This window comes from Ursus arctos, unplaced genomic scaffold, assembly GCF_023065955.2.
Source record: "Ursus arctos isolate Adak ecotype North America unplaced genomic scaffold, UrsArc2.0 scaffold_23, whole genome shotgun sequence".
Taxonomy (NCBI): Eukaryota; Metazoa; Chordata; class Mammalia; order Carnivora; family Ursidae; genus Ursus; species Ursus arctos.
The window spans coordinates 46,266,244-46,290,469 of NW_026622908.1; the positions used below are offsets into that span (position 1 = coordinate 46,266,244).

Below are 24,226 nucleotides of genomic sequence, written 5' to 3' on the forward strand. Positions count from 1 at the left end.
AGCTCCAGCACCGCGCCCCACGGCAGCCTCAGAATCCCTTCCAGAATTATGTTTATGCCCTTGGTATGCCAAAAGTTATTCTAACTCAACAAGGAAAAGAAGGATGGGTGGGCATCACCCCACGGGAACAGCTGGTCCAATGCCCAGATGGGTGGTTTCAAGGGCGTCACGCAGCACTCGGACATAGTACAAACCTGGACGTGACTTCTGGGTCCTCTGGGTTAATGCTTGGGTATACAGACACCGTGGTGATACTCTAGGGTGATGTAGGTGTCCAGGGCTGTGCCTCCCATCCCCCTACGCAGGACTGCCCTTCCTGGCCCCCTTGAAATGTGCCTGGCTTGGCTCCCAGGCCATCGGTGCCAGCCTCGGCTGGGAGGGTGGCAGCGTGGGAGTGCAGGGTGCCCCAGAGGACAATGAGCCTCTGGCCCGCCCTGCCCCCCACGAATCCTAGGGCAGCAGGGAGATGCAGTTCCCCAGTAACTGGGTGATGGTCACCACACGGTGACTTCTCATCTCTTTGGATGAATCTTGCAACTTCTAGGAGCAAGAACTTTCAGTAGAAGCCGGCGGGTCCGGGCAGGACTGGGAGCCACCCCAACAACCAGCAAGTATGGGGGCAGCAGGCCTCTGCCGGCTCCCTCCTGGAGTGTGGGGTCCTTGGCCTGGATGGCATCGTAGGGTCAGGGGATCGCAGGGCGGGGAGGGGGGCCAGGTGGTGAGTCCAGGGGCCTGGGTAGGCATGACTGTTGCCATCCACTCAGCAGGTCCTCTGACCTCTGACCCCTGCTGAGCCCTCAGCAGCAAGTGTTCCCATACCTCTTCCACAGATGAGGAAGCCAGGCTGCAGACATTCGAGACACCCCAATACTCATGAGACGGTCGCTCCCCATTCCTCCAGTCCTATCCCCTCACTCTGCCCGCGCCCCCCACACTTGCCACGGGTCCTGGAAAATACCCATCAACGTTCTGTCCCGTTTGTGTCGGCGAGATGCCCCCTCGACTCCGGAGACAGGACCCACAGCCTGCAGGACTGCGGGACGGTTGCATGCGTTGGGGTTTTTTTTCTTCATGACTTTGCTTTTACTGTGGTCAAACAACCTAACCGAATTTTCCGTCTGGCCCGGCGCCGAGGGCACGTGCGGTACCTTGTCGCACACCCATCCCCGCGCTCCGACGGCAGAACTCTCCGTCTTCCCGAACTGAAGCGCAGTCCCCAGCAACCACTAGCCGCCCCCTCCCCACGACGTGGCCGGGCTCCCTACTCGCTCGCCCGCCCACGTGTGCGCTCCTGCTCTCAAATGAAGGAAGAAGAGAGAGCCCGGCGGGAGCGGGGGGCGGACGGGCGCCGCTGAGCAAGGACCCGGATGAGGTGGCCGCCCCCTTCCAGGATCGGGAGCTCTGGCTCCGAGCCCTCGGCCGGCGCTTGGAGATGACGTTGCCCTTTACGTCATTGCACGGCCTTTTAAGGAGCGAATGGCCGTCGGGGTCCCACCGCGGTGCACCGCCCCTTGGGCCGAGAGCTCTGGGGGAATTCCTGCCCGGCTCCGCCCTCCACGGGTCAACCCTGCCAAGGCCCACGATTACAGGAGCAAAAATAGGCGGAGCCGGAACCTATAAATACGGGCTTCTGACGGCGCTCTCCGCTGTTTCCAGACGGCGGCGGCCATGGGCGTTTTGTGGCGAGCCCTGTGCGGCCTGTGCCTGTGCGCCCTGCCGCTGATTCGCGGAGCCGCGGTGAGTGTGCAGGGCGGCGGGGAGAGGCCTGGGGAGGTGGACCATTGGGGAGGCCGCCGGGGAGGGGCACGGAGAGGCCGGGGAGGGTCCGGAGCGCCCGGGAAGGCACAAGGAGCGGCTGGGGAGGGGCACGGTACTCGGGTGGAGCGGTCAGGAAGGCCCCTGGAAGGTCGTAGAAGGGTTGGGGGACGGAGGGATTACGGGAAAAGGTTGGGGAGCACTGGAGGGGGAGCAGGATAGGGTGGGGGCGGGGTAGGGTGGGGGCGGCGGGGTGGCCGGGGCGCGTGGAGCGGTCCCCGAGACGCTGCAGGCCCGGGCATGCCGGCAGCGGGCAGGGAAGGGATCCGGACGTCCGCGAGGGGCCCGGGAGGGGTCGGGCAGGCAGTGCAGGCCGCGCGCGTTCCCTCGGTCGCGCACGGAGCCAGGTCTTTGCTGGGCCTTAGGTCCTTCTGCCCGGGACGTGAGTCATCGCTGTCGAGTACGCGGCCAGCCAGCGCTCGGAGTTCACGGTGGCTCCAGACTCGCGAGCGAGTTTGCGAGTCTCCGGCCGGGCTTCGGTGATTCGGACTTTCCTTGGAGCTGCAGGAGCGCGCACAGACCGGGAAATGGCGCGGGAAGGCTGCGGGGAGGGCTGCGGGAAGGGGAGGGAGGCTACGCGAATTTTCGGAGGAACTCCTTCTTGGATTTGCTAGGAATCACCTTGGCTGTATTTTCAGCTCCCCCCGCCCCTGCCCGCCCCGCGTTCACGCAGAAATGGTTTCGTGCAGAGATTGTTTCATTACATTAGGGCAAATGATAGTATTTGATCACGTTTCCGAAAAGCTCAAGCAGAGAATCAGATTGCGCTGACGCGGAGTGTTAGCGTCAAACCACAGTGTGCAAGTGTGAGTTTCACTGCTCCTGGAGCGCGCTCAAAGTCGGGCTGGGGGCTCCAGGCTGCGTCCTCCTCCTTCTGCCTGTAAAGGACAGGAGGCCCAGGCTCTCCACACCCAGCGATTTGCTGACTTTCCTGGAGGCCAGGTTGGCTATGGCGTTGCTGTTTTTCTCCCCTGAAAAGGACGTCTTTTCTGCTTTTAGTACTTTTTTTTTTTAAGATTTTATTTATTTATGTGACAGAGAGACAGCCAGAGAGAGAGGGAACACAAGCAGGGGGAGTGGGAGAGGAAGAAGCAGGCTCCCAGCGGAGGAGCCCCATGTGGGACTCAATCCCGGAACGCCGGGATCACGCCCTGAGCCAAAGGCAGACGCTTAACGCCTGCGCTACCCAGGCGCCCTGTTTTTAGTACTTTTATTTTCATTTACTTATTTTTCTTTTATTTCAATTCAATTAATTGACACTGGTGTATTATTAGTTTCAGAGGGAGAGTTCGTGATTCATCAGTTGCATATAACACCCCCTGCTCATTACATCAGGTGTCCCCCTTAATGCCCATGCCCCAGTCACCCCAGCCCCCCACCCCCTCCCCTCCAGCAACCCTCAGTTTGTTTCCTAGAGTTAAGAGTCTCTCATGATTGGTCTCCCTCTCTGATTTCATTTTATTTTATCTTTCCCTCTCTTCCCCTATGAGCCTCTATTTTGTTTCTTAAATTCCACATAGGAGTGAGATCATATGGTCATGGTCTTTCTGATTGACTTATTTCACTGAGCATAATACCCACTGGTTCCATCCATGTCCTTGCAAATGGTAAGATTTCCTTTTTTGATGGCTGCGTGATATTCCGTTGTATAAATACCACATCTTCTCTATTCATTTATCTGTCGATGGACATCTGGGCTCTTTCCATAGTTTGGCTAGCGTGGACATTGCTGCTATAAACATTGAGGGCAGGGGTCCCTTTGGATCACTACATTTGTATCTTTGGGGTAAATAGTAGTCCAATTGCTGGGTCCTAGGGTAGCTCTATTTTTAAGTTTTTGAGGAATCTCCATACTGTTATTTAATTTTTAAAAAGATTTTATTTATTTACTTATTTATTTATTTTTAAAGATTTTATTTATCTGAGAGAGAGAGAGCGTGAGCAGGGGAGGAGTAGAGAGAGTGGGAGAAGCTGAGCAGGGAGCCCTCTGCGACACTGGATCCCCGCACTCCAGGATCACAACCCAGCCAGAGGCAGATGCTTGAGCTGCTGAGCCACCCGGACACTCCTTGATTTCTTTGACAGAGAGAGAGAGCAGAGCAGGGGGAAAGAATTCAAGCAGATTCTGCGACCTGACTGCATAGCCCATCACAGGGCTCGATCTCACGACCCTGAGGTCACGATCTGAGCCAGAACCAAGTCGGATGCTTAACCGACTGAGTCCCCCAGCGCCGCTGATTTAGTGCTTGTGAATAGTGGTCAGGTTGTCTATTGAGGTTGGTTGTGGCATTCCTGTGTTCAGTCCAGTCTTGGTGTTTTAGTACCTAACACCTTCTTAGAAGTGCCCTCCCCCCGGGGGCTGCCTGCTTCTGCCCACGTATTTGCCAGGTGTACATAAGCACATTGTTCCAGAGCAAGTTCAGAATGAGATCTGCCAGGGCCGATGGCTTGTCATTTTCTCTGCCGTTGTCACGTTTTCACCTGCCACTCTGGCAGCTCCCGCTTCCTGGATGGGGGAGCCTCTTGTGCCCTGTAGTCAAGCATGTCTGGTGATGTCTGCGAGAACACCTTGCCATGCTGAAAAACTTGATCCAGAGAGACTTTTCTTTCTTTTTCTCCTTTTTTACTGTGAATTGCATTATTGTTTGTGGCTAACCTTGCACCGTGTACATACACCACGTCTTCCTCATCTGTTCCTCTATCATCTGTGGACTGTGGCTGCTTCCATGTCTCGGCTGTTGTAGACAGTGCTGCTGGGAACGCGGAGGTGCTTGTGTCTCTTCAACTTGGGGAGGTTAAGACTCAGACGTTGAGTTGCGGGGTCGTAGGGCAGTTCTACTTCTAGTTTCCTTAGGAACGTCCATACTGTTTCCCAGAGGAGCTGCCCTAATCTACCTGTATTCCCACCCACAGCGCGGGAGGGTTCCTCCCAACACTTGCTGTGCCTTGTCTCTTTGATCCCAGCCATTGCGACAGGTGTCAGGTAGTATCTCATTGTGGTTTGAATTGCATTTCCTGATGCCGAGCGATGTTGAGCTTCTTTCCCCGGGCTTGATGACATCTGTGTCTTCTTTGGAAAAATGTCTACTCGGGTCCGCTGCCCGTGTTGTGACCTGGTTGTTTGTTTTTTGTTATCGAGTCGCGTGAGTTCTTTGTCTGTTGTGGATGTTAAGCCCTTGCTGGGTATATCGATGGCAAGTAGCTTCTCCCTCGCGGTCGATTGCCACTGCATTTCGACGATGGTTTCCTTCGCTGTGCAGAAGCAGAGAGCCTTTTATTCCGGGAACCTTGGTCCTGCATCAACTTGTGTTGCTTGGTGCTTATTCAGGGGCCGTAGTGCCATCAGCTCCTCGTCATACATGCTGAAGCTTTAGGGCGGGGAGCCCTTGGAATCTGCACCTTCCGGACATAGTCTGCCAGCCTCTCTGGGAGGGAGCAGGGCAAATGCCTCTCTTCTCCTCCTGTGGCTGCGTTATAGCCGCTGGGCTCAGGGTTCTCGGGGCCCCTTGCAGGACCTTTTCAGAGCAGGCAGGTAGTGGGTGACTCCTCCACGGTCCCTCCCAGGACCTTGCACTGTGTGAGGCTGGGGTTGCCGGGAGGGAGGTGCTCACTTCAGATCCGTGGCGTGTTCTTGTTCACTCAAGTGTTAGCTCCTTGTAGGCTCTCCAGGGCTTCCCCGCTCTAGTCTGGGGGTCCGCCAATGCTGGATGGTTGTGGCTGCCACGTGGCATTGCAGTTCCTTAGGGATTTCTTGGCACAGGAGTGAAGGGGCTGTGGAGGGGACTTGGAGCCTGAGGGGCTGCTGGCAGGAGCCTGAGGGGAGCGCGGAGAGCAGGGGGACCCCTGGGTGGGGTGAGCCCCGTGGGGGTGGGGGCCTTGCTGCTGGTAGGTGGGCCACTGGTGGGAACATGGGGAACCCTCAGTCATCTGCAAGGGAGGTGCCTCCTGGAGGAGGTGAGTCGGGTCTTGTGTCTGGTGTAAAATTATGAAGGCCCCTAAAACTCAGGTCCTGAGGTGAATCGTATTTTCACGTGGTCTTTTTGAAGAAGGAAAAATCCATGCCAAAACAATCCGTGCTGAAATGGACACATTTCAGATAAAGACAGAATGGGACCCTGTGCTTGGCCTGAGCCTGACCACCCGCTTCACGTCCTGGTATCCCCCTCCGATGCCAGAAAACCTTACTCTCGGGAGCTGGCAGCCGTCTGCTGATTCAGTTTTTTAAAGTATTGCATCATGTAGTTTCATCATGGTTGCTGAGTTTGGGGTTTGGGGGGGCTTACGTTTTGCCCCACCCTTGTCCTGGGCCTGGGTGGTCAAGGCACATAGGAAGGGCCCCCAGCATGCCACCAGCAGTACAGCTGAGACCACCCACCCTCCCAGCCCTGCTGTCCTTCTCCGGGGGGGGGGGGCACGGGGGGGGGGGGAACACACCATGTTCTGGCTTGCCTAGGGCTGGGTACTGGGCAGAACCCAGGGTGGAGTTGGGGAGACAGAGGGGGTGGGGCGGGGGTGGGGCGGAGGCAGGTGAGCCTGACTAGGGAGTGGCTGGGGGCAGGACATGACTTTTTTACTGTTCTTTGCCACTTGGAGAGTCCCCTTGCTGAGCCTGTGAGCCTCCGTCAGACAGAAGGAAATGGCTTCCAGGATGTTCTTGATAGGCTGAATTCCAGAAAGGAAAGCCGCTTTCCTCTTGTTTTGAGATTTCGTTTTTCTTTTTTAGAAGGTTTTTAACTTTTCCGGTTTCATTTCCACTTTTGCACTTTTGAAGTTAGCAAGATAGTCCCGATAGTTGTGCAACAGTGTCAGTGGGCTGCATGCCGCCGTATTGTACACTTACAAATGGTTTCTCTTGAGTGCTGTGCATGTCAGTCCGATAAAAAGGAAAAACGGTACCCTCAAAATACCAAAAACAGCCAACAACAAACTCCCACAAACTAAAATAGCACAGGCTAAGAGCACTAGTAGTGACCCTGCACACCTCTGGGGGCGGGGGGTGTCTGCACTCCACGTTCAGAACCATGGCAAACATGGAAGCAGGTGTTGTCCTTGGTCCCCAGACTCCCTTCAAGTCACCTGCTGTCCCTCCCCTGTCCTCAGGCCGAGTTGTTCTCAGTCTGTCTTCTCTTCCATGATCTTCACATGCTTGGAGAATGCTGACCTATCTTTTGGTAGAATGTTTCTCAGTTTGGGTCTATGAGCTGGCTTTTTGTGAATCAATTGAGGTTCGGCATTTTTGGCAAAAATACCATAGAGTTGACTTTGTGTGCTTCCAACTGCACCATCTCAGAAGACACCTGACCCAGGACATGGGTTTGTTCCTTCACTGGCGACGCTGACTTTGGTGAGAGTTCCGGTGGTGGTTGCCAGGTGTCTTCAGAGGAAAGTTAGTATTTTCTCCCTCCGTAACTAGCAGATATCTTGAGGGGAGTTGCCTTTGAAACTATGTAAATATTCTGTTTTCCCAGCAGCTTTCATTCAGGTGTGTGCACTCATCGATAGATTGTTGCCTGAAACAGTTGAAACTGTGGGGTCCGCAGGGAGTTTTCTTCCTTAAGCCCATCTAAATATGTTTTTGTAACTTTTTGTTTTGCCCAGGTTAAGTAAGATGTAACCTAAACCAATAAAAACTAAAAATGGAATCTCATCAGTTTTCATGGGAAGGGAAGAAAAGGCATGTGGAGACGAGGAATAAAGGAAGCAAAAGCCAGAAAAGAAGGAAAATGGAATCAGAGAGAAAATGGGATATTAAAACACAACATAAGATTGCAGAAGTCAACCAAAATACTTGGGGGTTGGTCCGGCACCTGCGAATAGGTGGAACTCATTTCCGAATGATCGGTTTTATGTAGAAGGGAAAATCTGGTGAGGTGGCGTTTTCAGAGCTCTGCCTGAAAGGAAGTAGCATGGCCGCGTGGGGAGCGGACGGGGCGAAGGTGGATGGCAGGCTCTTCTGGTCTGGAGATAGCGGGAGTGGCATCAGCACAGTCCCTCAAGCGAGTCCTGCCATTCTGCGCATGCCAGGAGCTGCAGCGAGTAGCCGCTTCGTGGTTACAGACGAATGTTATTGAGTGGGCAGGTGCAGAGCAGAATTCAGCCAACGGCGGGGGTGCTCGGTGGTACCCCAGCGGTCATGCAATCGCTCCATGCAGCCGAGCAGCCTCAAAATACAAACAGCAGAAACTGACGTGATCGGTGAAATCTACAAACCCACCGACTTGGTAGGAGGTGCTACTCTCCCTCAAACCCAATAGAGGAGCAGAAAACAATCAGGAAGGATGTGAACAATTAGGACCCCATCCAGAGCGGGCTTTAGTGTGTGTGCACCCAGGTCGCAGGTGCACGCACTCAGATCCCCCCTCCAGCCAGCAGGAGACGTGCTTTCTTGACACGTGTGTAGCTGCTGAACAGATGAGCGAAAACAAACACAGATCTCGGGGCGCCTGGGTGGCTCAGTCCTTTCAGCGTCCAACTCCGGTCACGATCTCTGAGTCGTGGGCTCCGAACCCCTTGTCGGTCTCCCCACTCAGCGGGGAGACTGCTTGGGATTCTTTCTCTCCCCCCCGCCCCCCGCACTTTCTCTGAAATAAATAAATCTTTCCAAAAAAGCAGTATCAGTCCCGAAGGATTCCGTGCAGGCCGGGCCAGTAGGTTAGACAGCAACAATAGGAACAGTGGACCTGCCCACATGTGTTGGGAAACGAAAGAACATTTCCCCAGAGTAACATGCTCCAGATACGAAGTCCAAAAGCACAGAGATGCCATAGGAAGTTCCCAACATGCGCTCGCCCAACAAAGCTCACCCCCCGCCCCCCCCGCCGTGAGGTGGCAGGTGGCTGCCCGCCTATCGGCCGACACGCATCCAGTTAGAGGCCGTGTGCGGCTCCGTGTGCAGCAGGCTTCTCTTGATGACCCCCACCTCCTTTTCTGCTCGAAGGTGCCCCTGCCGGGTGCTGACCCCAACTGCGGCCCGGAGGAATACAAGCCTGACGGTCTCGGCCTGTGCTGCAGGAAGTGCCCGGCCGGTGAGTCCCAGGGTGTCTTCTAGAGCCTCGCGGGCCGGCCCTCCTCAGCTGGCGAAGGGAAGCTGTGGGTGCTTGGAGCAGAGCTAGAGGCTGGCGCTGGAGGCTGGGTGGGGAGACCCCCGCTGGTCAGGTGGGTGGACCTCTCCTTGGCAGCCAGCCACCCCCTCTGGGCCCCCACTGTGGGGGACTCTCGTGGGAACAGGGCCGTGGGCTTGTTTTGTTGGGAGCGGTGCCTTCAGGAAGATGGAGGACAACGTGGGGGTGCACGGCCAGGCCGGATACTCCTAGCTGCCCTCCCGCTGGGGTGACCGAGGAAGGGGGTGCCTAGCGGGGCGGGGACGACCACTGTCCTCAGGCACAGCGTGTCCACGGAGCCTTATTCCCCTGTCTGACGATGATCTGAGTGAGCCCCACAGGGCAGGTGGGGGCCGCAGCCTCAAGCGCCTGCTCTGCCCCCCGGCCACGCCACCTCACCTCCTCTACACTCTCAGACAGGTGTGCCCACACTATCAGTGAGAGTGCTTCGCGGATCTCCTCTTTGCGGGGGCCAACCCCATACCACTACCCATCAGCACCCGCGTCCCCCACCCCTCGCCCACTCTCCTCCAGTGCAGGGCTCCCGTTCCGGGCACCGAACGTCCACACCTGGACCACTCAACCCACACGCTCGCCCCACACCTGTATATACAGCAGGCGTGTGTGCGTCCACACCTGTGCACACCTGCACACGCACACAGCTCACGTGGGCACGAGTTACGTGCTTCTGCTGGAAACCTTGTGAATTCAGCCTGTGTGCAAAATGCGGGTCGAGACAGGCTCCTCGCAGCAAGGTGTGATTGGCTCAGCTAGAGCATTTGCACGAGGCAGCCCACCCCTGGGGGGTCCTCTGGGACTGGTCAGAGACCTCTGTCTCTGGACCTCCAGTGTGCCCTGTAGATGAACCGGAAGCTGTCCAGCCCACCCCGGGGAGCTGGGGTGAACACACAGACGTTGTCGGGCTCTCGGGGGGCTCCCGTGTGTGTGCTCAAAACCATCCGCTGACGTGCGTTCCAGGAGTGGTTGAACACCGCGGACACCACGTCCCCAGGGGCTGTGTGGCCAAGCATCAGCCCAGAACATTCCAGGGAGATAGTGGAGAGGGCTGGTCCCCAAGTAGAAGCCTCCGGGGTGGGGTCGGGTCTGTTCTGGGCCCCCACCTCACCTCTGTGTCCCCCCCCTTCACAGGCTTTCATGTCAGCAGACACTGCGGTGTAAACCATGGCATGCCAATATGTGACCCATGCGAACCCGGAAGTTTCCTCACGTACTCAAACGGGGAGACCAGCTGCCAGCCGTGTGCTAAGTGTCGGGAGGGTAAGTGCGCTACAGTCCGGCACAGTGGGATCCTTGGATTTGAACACATAGCCCCCTTCGCCTCAGCTATCGGCATTGCCCCAGAAGGAGTTATGCACAAGGACAGAGCTGCCAGAGTGCCAGTCACGAGGCGTTCGAACCATGATGATGTGCGCCTGTGGTTGAAGTACCAGGCTACCCAGAGTCAGGACTGTAGATGCTGTGTGCAAGAATGATCTCCAGAAGTTTGTCTCCGTGTCTGTGTGTGGGCCACAGAGGGTTTGAAAGATGGAATTGTTTTAAAAAGTACCATTTCTATTAGCAAAGACAAACTAAGATACTTTGAGGTGAATGTAGCAAAGGGTGTATAAAATGTTTATGTGAACAAACAACATGTAAGAAGCCCTGCATATGCAGAGAAATACAAGCTTATATGTGAGAAGACGCTACGGTCTGAGGATGTCAGTTCTCCGTGAAAGGATTCGTAGATTCAGTGCATTCCCAGGAAAAGTCCCAACAGGACCTACCGACTCATCGTGCTGTATAGTTTAAATACACAGTTTTTATTTAAAATAAAAAGTAGCCGCAACAGGTTTTTCATGAAATCGGATGAGCTGACAGTTGTCCAAACACTCAGGGAAGGAAAGAGCGCACCGTCTCTCCCCGGTGTAATGAGTCAGTGCAGAGAGACAGAGGGACGGCGTGATGTTTAGGTGTGGGTGGACGGCTGGGCCAGTGGAACAGAGTGGACAGCCCGTGAAAGGTCACGTGTGGCCCGGTGACCGAGCCCTCCACAGGAGCAGGGGCGGCATCTCCAGCACAGACCGCCGGCCGCCGATAGAGCCGGTGCCCGTGCAGGACGCAGGCCGGAAGCTCCCGCCATGCACACAAGTCCATTCCCAGATGCACCCCAGGCCGTATGTGAAAAGTCGGGCTATAAGAGCAAAACATAAAGAGTGTTCATGTCCTCGAGGCAGCGGAAAAAACGTCCTACGGGGGTCTGAAAAGTCATAAACCATACAAATGAGGTGGGTACGTGTGACTGCATTCAATCGACCGACTTCTGTTCATCGTAAGACACCCACGCTTGGAAATTAAGCCATGAAGTGAGAGAACATACTTATGATACAACTCACCCACGTTCACATCCAGAACCAGCAAATCAATAAGGAGTGTGAAAACACACTTGACTTACGTGGAGGGACAGATGCACCCAAGAAGATGGGACATACCCAGCCAGGAAACGTGTAGAAAGCTTGGAGTAGGTGGACAGACGTACTGTCCTAGCAGACGGACAGCGTTCTGGCGTGGGGGCCGAGGGGAGCGAGGACTCACCCCCAGGCACGCGTAGGAGTGCGTCCACTCTGGAAACAGTCTTGGCAGAGTTGGTGAAGTTGAAGATGGGCCAAAACCTCTGCCCGCCCTCCCCGTGTCCTGATCCGGACTCGGCCAGTCCCTTGCCCGTGTGTGCTGAGAGCTGGGGAAGGGTCTGCAGTAACGTACAGCCAGCAGCAACCCCGAGGTCCACTGATGGAGAGTTGGGTCCCCGGAGGAGCACGCTGTGGGACCCGGCCCAGTGTGGGGTTCGCGGCGTGAATCGGCCCGAGTTGTGTCTTGCCCAGCGCGTCCAGTCTCAGGAAGAGCGAGAAAGTAGTGACGGGCTGTGGAGTGCTGAACCCGGGCTGTGGGTGGGACGTGGTCCCCAGAGGGGCGTGTGGTCCTCTCTTGTTATCCTCTGTATCTGGAATGTTGTTGCTGGTCTCGAGCCCGGAGGAAGGGCTCTGGGGGTGGTCATCAGCACGGCCATGGTGGATATTGCTGGCCTGAGGAGGGGTCCCTCTGTCTGCCCTTCTGTCTCTGAGGTTTTACTCACTTGGCATCCCTGGCGATGCTGTGCTCTTCTCTGTGGGGAAACAAGGTGAACGGGACCAAAGGGGTGGTTTCTTAGCAGGTGGCCCTGGGCCCTCACCAGAATTCAGGTGTGAGGTCTGGCTATTGGCTCCTCTTCGCCCCTGTTTAGAAGGCCGTGGAGGGGGAGGACAGTTCCCATGCAAGGTGCTTGGCGCAGTCTGGTATGGGCGGGGACGGTCCATTCCCCCGGCGCTGACCCTCAGCCCTCTCCTTTCAGACCAGGAGATGGTGGCTGCGTGCACGCGGACCAGCAACCAGCAATGTCAGTGCAAGACCGGGAGCTTCTACTGCGACTCCCCAGACTGCACGGAGAGTTGCTACCGGTGTCGAAGGTGCTGGGGGCTTGGGTGTGGGCTCCCCCCCGCCGTATTCACAGTACCAGACCCTAAGTCCCCAGCAGTGGTGGAGACGGTCCAAACACGGGCAGCGATGAGTCCCTGAGGGGCAGAGGGCGTGGGAGGGGTCCGGTCTCCGGAGCAGAGGCCCAGGGAGGGGAGGAGGCTAGCCAGCGAAGGTTCCGGGGGAAGTGAGGTCGAGGCAGGTGGAACGGCAGCAGAGCGGCACGGCCACAGCATCGTGAGCCTCCTGTGGCTCCGTGACAGGGCCACAACGGGGCGGTGTGAAAACCAACAGAGGTGTGTTCTCTCACAGTTCTGGAGACCGGCAGTCTGAATCCAGGTGTCAGCGGGGCCGTGCTCCCTCCGCAGACTCTAGGGGAGGACCCTGCCTCGCCTCTTCCAGCCTCTGATGTTGCCGGCACTCCTCGGGGCTCCTTGGCTTATCCTCCATGTCTGCCTCTGTCTTTTCGAGGTCATCTTCGCGTGTGTGTGTGTCTCTGTCTTCCCGTGGCCTCCTCTCTGTCTCATACACACTTCCCTCTTATAAGGACAGCGGTCTAGGATGAAGGCCCACCGTAGTCTGGTGTGAGCTCCTCCGTCATGAGAGCATCTCTGCACACACCCTTCTGAGGTTCCGGGTGGGCACGGGTTTTCGGAGGACCTTCTGGGGACGCTGACGGTGGCAGAGGCACGTTGAAGAAATAGCTCATGTTTGTGAGGCACGTTGTAAACTGATAGGACTCAGACTGTGCTGAACGGTAGTTTCCTGTAGCTGCAGGTGCAAAGTAGGGACTGCTTTCAAGTCCAGTTCGATCAAGGCTCTGGCTACTCTGCATTCGCTTGCATGTCCCCTCTTCCATGCGCTTCACCTTTGGGTAACTTCTTTCTCGATGGAGATCGAGGTGCAGCTACCGCAGGCCAGTCCTCACAGCCACATACAGCGCTACCCAGAAACAGAGAGGCTTCCCCCACCCGCCCTCCCCGTGTGTCACAGAGCCTGGGACAGAGCTTTACTCTTCAGTGAGCCACTTTGGGCCAGACAGTCGGGGAGATGCCAGGCAGTGACGGCCTGAAGGCTGGCAGGCCATCGTGGGAGCTGGGGCTCCTCCTAACCCCTGACCTGCGGGTGGTGAGAGGAATGTTTGGGGCTGCGTCCAGGCAGGGGGGATAATGCTCCGGGTTTCCTCCGTCTTCCAGATGTTCTGGCGCTACCCTTCGGCCCTGCAATGCCACAAGTGATACAGTCTGTGACACAGAGCCTGGTCCAGAGGCCCCAGGTAAGAGACGGATGCCCTGTCTTCCATCCAGGTCCACAGACCTTTCCCGTGAAGGTGAGGTGTTGAGGCTTTGCAGGCCTGGGTGCCCTTAAAACTTGCAGGAATAGACAGGGGGCTGGATTTGGGTCATGGGCCACGGTTCACAGACCTCTGAATCCTTGGTGACACGCTGAGGCTCCTGTCCTTGGCACGCGCCGGGCCGCGTGGCTGACAGGGCAGCTCCCTGCTGGCGTCCTGCCTGGCGTCCAGCGCCCCGCGGAGCGGGTGGGGGGGGTGGAGTGGCTGGCTTCCGTGAGGCCTGTGGTTTTCTCCCGGTGAGTGAGCACCTCTTCCGTCTCTCCTTTCACGGGATCCCTAAGGCCAGGCCGGGTCCGTGCCTTGAGGGGCGCTCCGCTGGGTCCCAAGACTTTGAGGCAGGTGCAAGCCCGGAGCAGAAGTGAGCCCCAAGGCTTTGGGCCTCTTGTGCCGAGTGTCCTTGCGAGACGCATGCCTGTTATAAGCTGACTCGTAGGCGGGTTTCTTTCTCAGATTTGACAGTTAGAGCGGACCCCTGAGCAATGTGGTGCGAGGGGCTCCGATTCTCTGCGGGGTCCAAAATCCACAGGGAGCCTTTGATTCCCCCAAGAGTTGAACGACTAGCAGGCTCCTGGTGAGTGACATCTCCATGGCCACACGGACGGTTGATCAACCCCTTTGTCGTATGTGGATTGTGTCACATATACCGAAAGTGGTATTGAGGAGATCGCAAGGAGGTGCAGACGCGGTGATGGTACCGTACTGTATTTACGGGAAAACTCCGCACGTGCGTGGACCCTCGTAGTCGAAGCCTACGTTGTCCTGAGGGGTTGGCTGTATGCCTAGAGGGTGGCGGTGACTTACAGAATTTCGGTACAGTCTCTTTGTGTTGCGAGTGTCTCCTCGGGGGGGCAGGGGGGCTGCCTTCTTAAGTGTCGCTCAGGAGTGTTGGAGGACACGCCCTTCGTGTTCATGGGGTCCCTTCACCGCTGCGTCCCGTGCGGTTGCTGCTCGTGTGTCCTGTGTGAGAAATCTTTCCTCACCTCGAGGGATTCTGTATGGTTTTACCTTTCGGATTTTGTTCTACAATGAACCGGCAAGGTGTGGGGTAGGAGCTCAGGGCTCGCGGTGTCTTTCCTGTCTGCACATACTCGTGAACCAGGATTGTGTTTTGCAAAGACATTCCCTTCCAGCTGCAGCCAGTGTCCGTTGGTTGGAAAGCGAGCATCTCTGTGTGAGGCTGTCGTCCTGTCCCGTCTTGGGCCGCGTCCACCTTTCCAGCGGGCCCTGACGTCTGAGGCACAGGCTCCCCTCACTCTTCCCCCAGATCGTCCGGCTGCTGTGGGACGTTGGGGGTCCTTTTATGCTGCAGCGTTGGCTTGTTGATTTCCACACAGTAGATTTTGAGTCGTGTCACTTGCACTTTTAAAGGATATTTGAACAGCAGAGGTTGAAGAACCCATTAGGAAGGGCCTCATCTGCGCATGAAGGAAGTCTGCATGAGACAGTGGCATCACGTGAACGATTTGCCCCATGGTCCGACCCACCCAGCCCCGGCTGCCGACGCCCATGACATCAGGGCGCTGACCATCCAGGCTCTAATGGGCCTGCCCTGCCTCCTGCGTCCGTGTGTCCATATGTGCTGTCCCTGCCGTGATGTCACCACGGTGCGGCCAGACGCCCGAGTGGTTATAGCAGATGTTCCCCCGGGTGGACCTGCCCAGTCGCTCGGGCCCCCATGGGTGGGCCTTGCTGCAGTCGGGAGTGGCCAGCCTCTGCCTGCTGCTGCTGCAGGTGCAAATCCCAGGCCCCGTCCTGGGAAACCAGGCCCTCCAGCCGCTGTCCTGGGCGTGCGGACCTCCTGCTGCTTCCAGCCACCTGAGCAGAATCCCACGTCCTCTCAGTCCGGGGTCCTCGTCTGCGACGCAGGAAGCCTGAGCCTCTGCTGCCTCCCTCTAGGGACGGTCACGATGATGACCAGCGGGAGACGGGGCTTGGGGCCCGGAGTGACCGCCGTGCTGCCATCCCTCCCGGAGCGGGGATTTTCTGTCGCCCGTCACTTAAGTGAGAAAAGCGTGCCTGCCCCTGCCCCACCGTTCTCTGTTATGTCTCCTTCCAGGAGAGAAGAAATCCCAGTATGTGTCCGGCTACATCGTCGCCGTCGTCATCGCCGTTCTCCTTTTCCTCATCATTTACTGCTGTAAAGGGCAACGGAAATTAGCGCCAGGTCCGTCCTGGGAAGGCAGCGTAGCAACCGCCTCAGGAGATCCGGTGGGGAGGCCTGGGGGTGGGGGGTCCCCGATGGGGCTTTTGAGATTAAAACACAGCTGTGTTCATTGTCTCAGTCTCCTGTCTGAGCTCGGGGTCTGCCGCCTGCTCCGGACTCATAGGTCTTAAGACCCGCATCTCTGGTCAGCTGGCTGGAGACACCGTGTCCGGGGTGCTGGAGGCCAAGGGGCAGGAGAGACTGGCGCTGTGTCATCGTGGGGGTGCCCGGAGGGAGGCAGGGCTACTGGGTGTGGGGAGAACACCGAAGAAGCTCAGCCCCTGTGCTCACCCCCTGTGCTCCCTCCTGTCCTTACCTCCTGTGCTCACCTGTTGTGCTCCTCGCAGGTGTGTGGCCTCACCAGTGGCTGGTCCACTTCTGGAAAGGTAAGGTGGCTTTTTCATATGTACACAGCAGTTTCTCGCCTCACAGAAGTCATTGTCCCCACTGACACCGGTTCTGTTCCTTTCTCTTCTTGTTGGTCTTCAGGACGGGCAGAAGGACCAGGCAGCACTGTACGTATTGCCGTGCGGTTTCCCTAACGGGCGTGGCGGGCCGTGGCCGCAGCCGAGTCCCAGAAGACATCCCGGGGGTGGGTGCGCGGGAGCCCCTGCGCTTCAGCCCCGTGTGCTCCCGCCTTACTGGAGCCCTAGAATGTGCTGGAAGAAGGCTTACGTTCTGCCGGTCGGGGCCAGAGTGGAAAGCGAGGCACAGCGGGGCAGAGGGCTCCGCGCGAGCGTCCCGGGCTGCATAAGCAGGGCAGGGCGTGCTGGGGACCGTGAAGCAGTAGAGCGTGTAGCCCCCAGCTCTGCGGGCCGGAGTCTGGCATCAGCCGCGCGGGGTGGCTCTTTCAGAGGCTGTGGGGAGGGCCCTTCCTGCCTCTTCAGTCAGGCTGGAAACCCCGGTTGATCTAGGGCTGAGCGTCTGTGTCTCCGCGTCAGCCTCCCGGAGGACGCTGCCCACTGGCGCGGGCTCACGGTGGTGCAGCGTGAGCTCCTGCGGTCAGGCCCTGCTAGCGGGCACAGAGCTCAGGGCGTGGAGCGGCAGGCACGACACGCGGGTGCTGCGGTTGGGTCCCCGACCACGGCCGTAAAGCACGTGGCACCACGGAGCCAGTCAGATGAATCGTTCCCGTCACGGGGGGGTGTCCAGAAGTGCTCCCACCACAGTGTAGACTTAAGTGCAGTAGCGTTCTTTCTCACACCCTACTTAAAAGATTCTCTACTGCCGGGGCTCCTGGGTGGTCTGACTCTGGATCTCAGCTCAGGTCTTGATCTCGGGGTCGTGAGTTCAAGCCCCAGGTTGAGCTCCATGCTGGGCACAGGCTGTACTTGGCAAGCGGGACACTTTATTGCTAATGAGTGCTCCCCGTCATCTGAGGTCCCAGCACGTTGCACAGGTCACGCACAAATACAGTCCTCACGAATCAGTTACGCACTGGGCAGGTAATACCAGAAGGTGACCTGGAGACAGAGCGAGCAGATGCCGTGGGGAAGATGGCGCCCCCGGCCCGCTCAAGGCAGGGTCGCCACAGACCCTCCACCTGTGGGGAAGCGGTAGAACGCGGTCTGCCTGTGTCTTTGGGGGGCCACTTTCAGCCCCCCACAGGATTGGGTTGGGGGTCTTGGGACTCCCCCCCAGGAGTTGGTGGCAGAGTGGGGAGCTCACCCCATTCGCTGTTCTCCAAAATTTCCCATTTTCTGTCTCCCTATGAGGCACGCGTGTTTCTCCCAAGCAGTGGCTCGGGGGTACGCGGGCTTCGTGCCCGAGAGACACGACCTTGTCCTTTACCACAGATTTGCTATCAACACCCTGAGTCGCTGCTGTCCTCGAATCCTGAGAGGGATGGGCCAGCCCCTGACTTAGAAACGTCCTTGTCGTGTCACCAGCTGGAGGAGGACGGAGCCACTTTGCAGCCCGAGCCCGGCCAGCCGGGCCCCTCAGAGGAGGCGGAGGAGGGTGCCGCGCTGCAGCAGATGGTGGTCGGGGCGAGCCCCATGGCCGCAGAGCAGGCGCTGTGTTCTGTGGCTCCGGCTGCCCCTGGGCCGCAGGACCAGCCCGCGGCGTCCCCGTCCCTCAGGGCCCTGGAGCAGGTACGTGACCCGTCTGGGTGGGCGCGGGGAACGGCAGCTTCTTGCTTATTGAGCACCTGCCGTGTGCAGACGCCGTGTTCAGTGCGGACGGGCGTGCTTTCGCACAAGTCCTGTATGCGTGTCCCGGGGCGGCTTCCACAGCGGGCTATGTGCTGTCTCCACGTCCTGGAGGCTGCAAGTCCAGGGACAAGGTGTCGGCTGGGCTTCTGTTGAGGCTGTGAGGGCCATCGGGGCCAGGCCTCTCCCTCGGCTGCTGCTGGCGTCTGGCCGTCTTCGGGGCTTTGTGGAGTGTGGAACCGTCACCCCGGCCTCCGTGTCCGTCTTCACGGGGCATCTCCCTGTGTGTCAGTCCATATCCTGATTTCCCCTTTTCCTGAGGACACCAGTCCCGATGGAGTGAGGCTGACCCTCACGACCTCGTCCTAACTCCTTGTCCACCAAGGCCCTGTTTCCAACCATAGTCACGTGCAGAGGTGGGGACTTCAGCGTCCGGGGTTACAATTCTGCACATAGGAGCCCCAGTGCACCTGCTGTCCGAACGGGCTGTGACACCGAGGTGGGCACAGAGGCCCAGAGAGCGTCCTTGTCCAGGTCCCGTGGCTGCGAAGCAGCGGGACCGAGGAGGCCGGACACCACAGCCTCCCGAGTGCGTGGCGGTCTCACATCGGCCAGCACCTCCATGTGCCAGCCGCGGCCTCTGCCTAGCAGGGGCGTCGGGGGGAATGGCGAGTGCACACATCACCCTGGATGGACCGAGCGGGCTGGGCTCGTTCTGGGGGGAGCCACGGTCCCCATCCTCTGTGGTGGGGCAGCGGGCGCTGTCCTGCGTGTGCCCCCTGAATAGGGTTTGACGAGAGCCGACTCCTGCTGCGTGGTCTGGGGAGTAGGGCTCTTCGGGACGAGGGGAGAGCGTGTGCATCAGAGGGACAGAGTCAGGGTTTGGGAAAGGACAAGGCCCCGTGTCTGAATCCTAAAGGCAGGGCATGGGGGAGGATTTGAGGGACAGGGTCCCATGGAAGAGATGGGGGCTCCTGTGGTGCATGTCATGGCCCCCGTGCTCCCCTGGTGTGGGCGTGGAGGTTGCAAACTCTCCTTTGGAGACTGGGTTCCTGGGCCGAGTGCCCGTAGGCATCACTGCACGGAGAGCCCCCGACTTTCTTCAGCTTCCCCGCCGGCTCAGAGTCGAGTCCGTAGAGAAGTTAGGACCCTTGCCATCTCAGCGGGAGGCCCGCAGTGGCCCTGTCGGTCTGTGCCCCGAGAGCACCTCCGTTCTTAGCCTATTTTACGGCTGCGCAGCCCCTGCCACCACGGGGAGGCACGTGCGGGTGTGAGGCCGAGCTGGGGTCTGGAGGCGCGGGCCTCGTGCCCGCAGTGGGCGGCCTGACGCTGACGGGGAGCCTGACGTTACGCAGGGGGCAAGCGGGCGTTGGAGCTGCTGCTCACGGGCCGTCTGCATTGGCATTGGCCTCCGCTAGGAGACCGTCCTGATGCCCATCTAGTGTTCCTTGGTGCGTCTGTGTGGACAGGTGTGCTCTCTGTTCGTAGTACCTGGAGCACAGTGGGTCACCCCAGGTGACACAGTCAGCGGGCACCTGCCCGCCCACCCGAGCAGGGGCTCCTGTGCTGCCTCCACGTCCTGGGCGTGTCCTGGGGGAGCGTAACCCGGGGGACACACGTGGGCTGTGAGCTCTCGGCCACCCGTGGTGGACTCCCTGAAGGCCTTCTTCCCCGCGCGGAGCCTCCCCTGCCCCCACCCTGCTGCCGCCTCAAACCAGACTGTGGTTCTGTTTCCGCCACACGGTTCTTCCTTCTCCTGCAATGCTCTTTTCTTCTCTCCACAGGAGTATGAAACTAACTATTTTGTGAAAGATTCGTCCAATGAAGGTACGGAATCTGAATCAGTCATTTGTAGGGACCGTTAAGGCTTCGTCTCGTTGGCCTGAGTGCCAAGTCCTGGTGTCCTTGGTTCTGAGAGGGAGACACCTGCCTGCACAAGGCCGCAGGGCCGTCTGTCCGCCTGACGTGCACTTTCTCGCACTCAGGGGTGACACTAGGGGAACAGCATTTGTCCAACAGTTTTGTGGGGTTCACAGACCTGGAGTACCGCTTTGATTGGAGGGTGCGTTCGTGTTTTTAAGGAGAAATAATTGGGGTAGGAATACTCGTTCCAACCCTCGACGGGTAGGCCCCCTCTTGGCTAGGACGCTGTGTCTTGCTGGCGTTCTTGGAGGATTCTCGAGACCTGCTACGTGACAGGTGCTTTTTGGTTTCTCATCTTCGCTCCCAGCTCTGCAAGACCACCTGCTGGACAGGTTTAAGAACATGGCATTCTGAAACCCCGAGAGGTTACAAAACTTGCCCCAGGTCTCAGATCCTGACCATGGTCCCCAGCCAACGCCAGGGGGCCTTCTCAGTCCTGAGGTGTCTTACAGCCTCTCTCTGGGTCAAGGGACAGAAGAAGGGCAGGTGACCCGCAGTGGACTGCAGATCCCATGCAGCTCCCCACTTTTCTGCATCCTTGGCTCCTTCTCCCAGACTCGAGCAATGAGCCACAGGCAGGGCAGGAGCCGTGGCCCCACTCAGTCTCCCCGCCCCGGGACCCGAGTTCTGGGACATCAGCGGGTTTCGCACAGGACCCCCCACCTCCTGGGTGTGGTGTACTGGCCGGTGCCCAGGCCCAGGGGAAGCTGGAGACACCTGCGACCGCACCCCTGGGGAGCAGCGATAACAGGTGCCACAGGCGGTCCTCCCAGAACTGTCAACAGCCCTCCTCTTTGTTTTTACTTTCTTCAGGCAGGATCTACTATGGATTTGAAGAACGGATTTCCGATAAAGACTGGAAAACATTTATGAGGCTTGTCGGCCTGGAAGACATTGATATTGAGAAATGCGAACGTGAAAACCGTAACGATGTGACGGAGCAGCATCACCAGATGCTCCTGAGGTGGAGAACCCAGCTGGGCCGGGGAGCGTCTGTGTTTAAACTGTTCGCCGCCCTCCATAAGATGCAGCTGCATATGCATTTGGAAAATATCATAAACGGGTTACTTGCGGAAGGCATCCTGGGCAGACGTGGGGACACCTCAGATTACACTTCTGGCTTGGGGTTACGCCCCCCTCCTGGTTCCTGCTGTGTGTGTTCCTGTCGTGTCCCTTTGGGGGCCACGAGGGCATCGCCTGCAGACCTCGGCCAGCCCCCGACCTCCTGCCCAGGCACCACCACTTTCAGCCAGCCCAGGGGAGGCAGAGAGAGCCGGCAAGCATGGCAACTGTGGACAGAGGGGACCACGGCGCAGGAGGACAGGAGGAGGGACCTGGAGGGCCACACACGCATCCTGAGGCACAGGGCTGTCCTTCCTGACAGCCTGCCCACGCTGCCCGAGTCGCACTGAGACGGGCCTCCCTCAGACTCTGGGGCAGATGGAGCTGCTCCGGAGAGAGCATTTGGATTTTATTCTGCCTCTGTGCTGTGTGGAGAATGGGTGCCCTCGAGGTCGTAGCTTTGCGCATCTTGATAGCAGGGCTGGTTGCTCTGGAGAGGAAACTCGGGGCCACCTCCTCTCAGGGATCCACCCACGTGTGGCCTGACTCACCAGCTCCAGCACCGCGCCCCACGGCAGCCTCAGAATCCCTTCCAGAATTATGTTTATGCCCTTGGTATGCCAAAAGTTATTCTAACTCAACAAGGAAAAGAAGGATGGGTGGGCATCACCCCACGGGAACAGCTGGTCCAATGCCCAGATGGGTGGTTTCAAGGGCGTCACGCAGCACTCGGACATAGTACAAACCTGGACGTGACTTCTGGGTCCTCTGGGTTAATGCTTGGGTATACAGACACCGTGGTGATACTCTAGGGTGATGTAGGTGTCCAGGGCTGTGCCTCCCATCCCCCTACGCAGGACTGCCCTTCCTGGCCCCCTTGAAATGTGCCTGGCTTGGCTCCCAGGCCATCGGTGCCAGCCTCGGCTGGGAGGGTGGCAGCGTGGGAGTGCAGGGTGCCCCAGAGGACAATGAGCCTCTGGCCCGCCCTGCCCCCCACGAATCCTAGGGCAGCAGGGAGATGCAGTTCCCCAGTAACTGGGTGATGGTCACCACACGGTGACTTCTCATCTCTTTGGATGAATCTTGCAACTTCTAGGAGCAAGAACTTTCAGTAGAAGCCGGCGGGTCCGGGCAGGACTGGGAGCCACCCCAACAACCAGCAAGTATGGGGGCAGCAGGCCTCTGCCGGCTCCCTCCTGGAGTGTGGGGTCCTTGGCCTGGACGGTATCATAGTAGGGTCGGGATCGTGGGGCAGGGAGGGGGGCCAGGTGGTGAGTCCAGGGGCCTGGGTAGGCATGACTGTTGCCATCCACTCAGCAGGTCCTCTGACCTCTGACCCCTGCTGAGCCCTCAGCAGCAAGTGTTCCCATCCCTCTCCCACAGATGAGGAAGCCAGGCTGCAGACGTTCGAGACACCCCAATACTCATGAGACGGTCGCTCCCCATTCCTCCAGTCCTATTCCCTCACTCTGCCTGCGCCCCCCACACTTGCTCTGGGTCCTGGAAAATACCAATTTTTTGTCTCTCTGGATTAGTCTATTTGGGACATTTTCTATAAATGGAATCATACAACAGGTGGCCTTCTGGTCTGGGTTCATTCTGGGGATGTTTTCAGGTGCCCCCGTGTTGTGGCAGGACTGTGCTTCCTCCCTTTTGTTAGAAGTGGTGGGGGTGGGAAGTAAAATATCCCCTAAACTCAGAAGGCACTTTGAGACCAGAAATCCGAGCTGGCCACCCCACACAGTTTATTCAGTTTGCTCAGGGTGGAGGGGGGTCGAGCAGACGACGGCCTCGCTGAACACGACGGAGGCCAAAGACAGGTCAGTGTCGTCCATACTGCTGCACCCTCTTGTGTGTGTGTAGAGTGTTGGGTACCACATTTTACTCCCTCATGTCGCCTGTGACGGACGTTGGGGCTGTAACCCCTTCTCGGCTGTTGTGAATAGTGATGCTGCGAACATCCGTGTACAAACTCGGGTGTGGGTGCACGTGTTCACTGTGATACATCCATTGTTCATCGACATAAACCCTCCCTCTGGCTCTAAGTCCTTCTACCCTATGTGCTGTCACACCTCTTCTGACTATGACTTGTCAAAAAGTGTGAAAACCAAAAAAACCCCAAGTCCTGTGCTGGATGATATGTTGGAACATAAAACACTTTCTATTTGAGGTTGTTTTTTTCTTTCTCAAGAGATGAGGGACGTTGTTTTGAATCTGCAAAGTCAGTTGGAACCTGAATTCAAGCTGAGCGGCAACAGGGCTGCCAGACACAGCACGGGCAGGTTACGCTCAGGTCGGCAACGCAGAAATTGTGGTTGTCTAGGGACACACACCCTGAACTGGGCGTCACCATGACGTGGGGAGCCTGAAGGACTCCAAAAAGTCTGGTTTTTGCTCCTTTTCCTGCTTGTGTTCTTGCTGGACCTAACCCCCCACTTTACACATGTCTCATAGTGCAAATAGTGTCTGTCCTCCCTGTAAGGACGAGGAGCTCGTGATTTCTTTGGCATCTTGGAGCACAACGGACACATTCCAGACCACCAGCGCTAGACATCTTGACACCGAGACCCCTGGGCCCCAAGCAATCATTGTTTTATGAAGGACACCTGGGCCCTTGTCCTTTTTCTAAGGGGTTCCTGAGAAGACATGTACACCAGACCATAATCCTTGATAAAAACCCCAGACCCTGGGGCACCTGGGTGGCTCAGTCCGTTGAGCGTCTGCATTCTGCTCAGGTCATGATCTCAGGGTCCTGGGATCCAGTCCCACATCGAGCTCCCTGCTCAGCGGGGAGTCTGCTTCACCCCCTCTCTTTGCCTGCTGCTCACCCTGCTTGTGCGTGCTCTCTCCGTCCTATTTATAAAACAAAACCCAGCCCCTGAGCAAAGAAGAGCTGCTCCTTTCCTTTCTGGATCTCCCAGACACTGTCTGTACCTGCCCTCTCTCCATACCTTCAGTAAATTCTGCTCACCTTCTGCTGGCTCACATTTGATTTCTATCCTGCACAGGTGCCCGGGACCCACTGGGCTGGTCCTTAGGGACTCGCTGTGGGTTTTCTGACCGGCCTGCCTGCATTAACAAATGTGACTCCCAAGTGGGAAGCATCCAGATC

General features: G+C 57.8%; 1 protein-coding gene across 2 annotated transcripts; it reads left to right on the forward strand.

Annotated features, from left to right (window-relative positions):
* The first annotated feature begins 728 nt into the window (after positions 1 to 728).
* LOC113249837 (tumor necrosis factor receptor superfamily member 10A-like) lies at positions 729 to 23,283 on the forward strand. 2 transcript variants are annotated; one of them, XM_048217413.2, is made up of 11 exons: positions 729 to 1,737; positions 8,753 to 8,840; positions 10,065 to 10,193; positions 12,301 to 12,415; positions 13,619 to 13,698; positions 15,833 to 15,940; positions 16,327 to 16,365; positions 16,469 to 16,494; positions 17,869 to 18,072; positions 19,914 to 19,956; positions 20,866 to 23,283. In XM_048217413.2, the coding sequence occupies exons 1-11, from the start codon at positions 1,669 to 1,671 to the stop codon at positions 21,462 to 21,464; spliced, it is 1,500 nt and encodes a 499-aa protein (XP_048073370.1). In that variant the 5' UTR covers positions 729 to 1,668; the 3' UTR covers positions 21,465 to 23,283. The 2 variants fall into 2 exon arrangements, with proteins under 2 accessions (XP_048073370.1, XP_048073358.1); XM_048217401.2 differs by having other exon boundaries at positions 733 to 1,737; positions 17,776 to 18,072.
* The last annotated feature ends 943 nt before the right edge of the window (positions 23,284 to 24,226 follow it).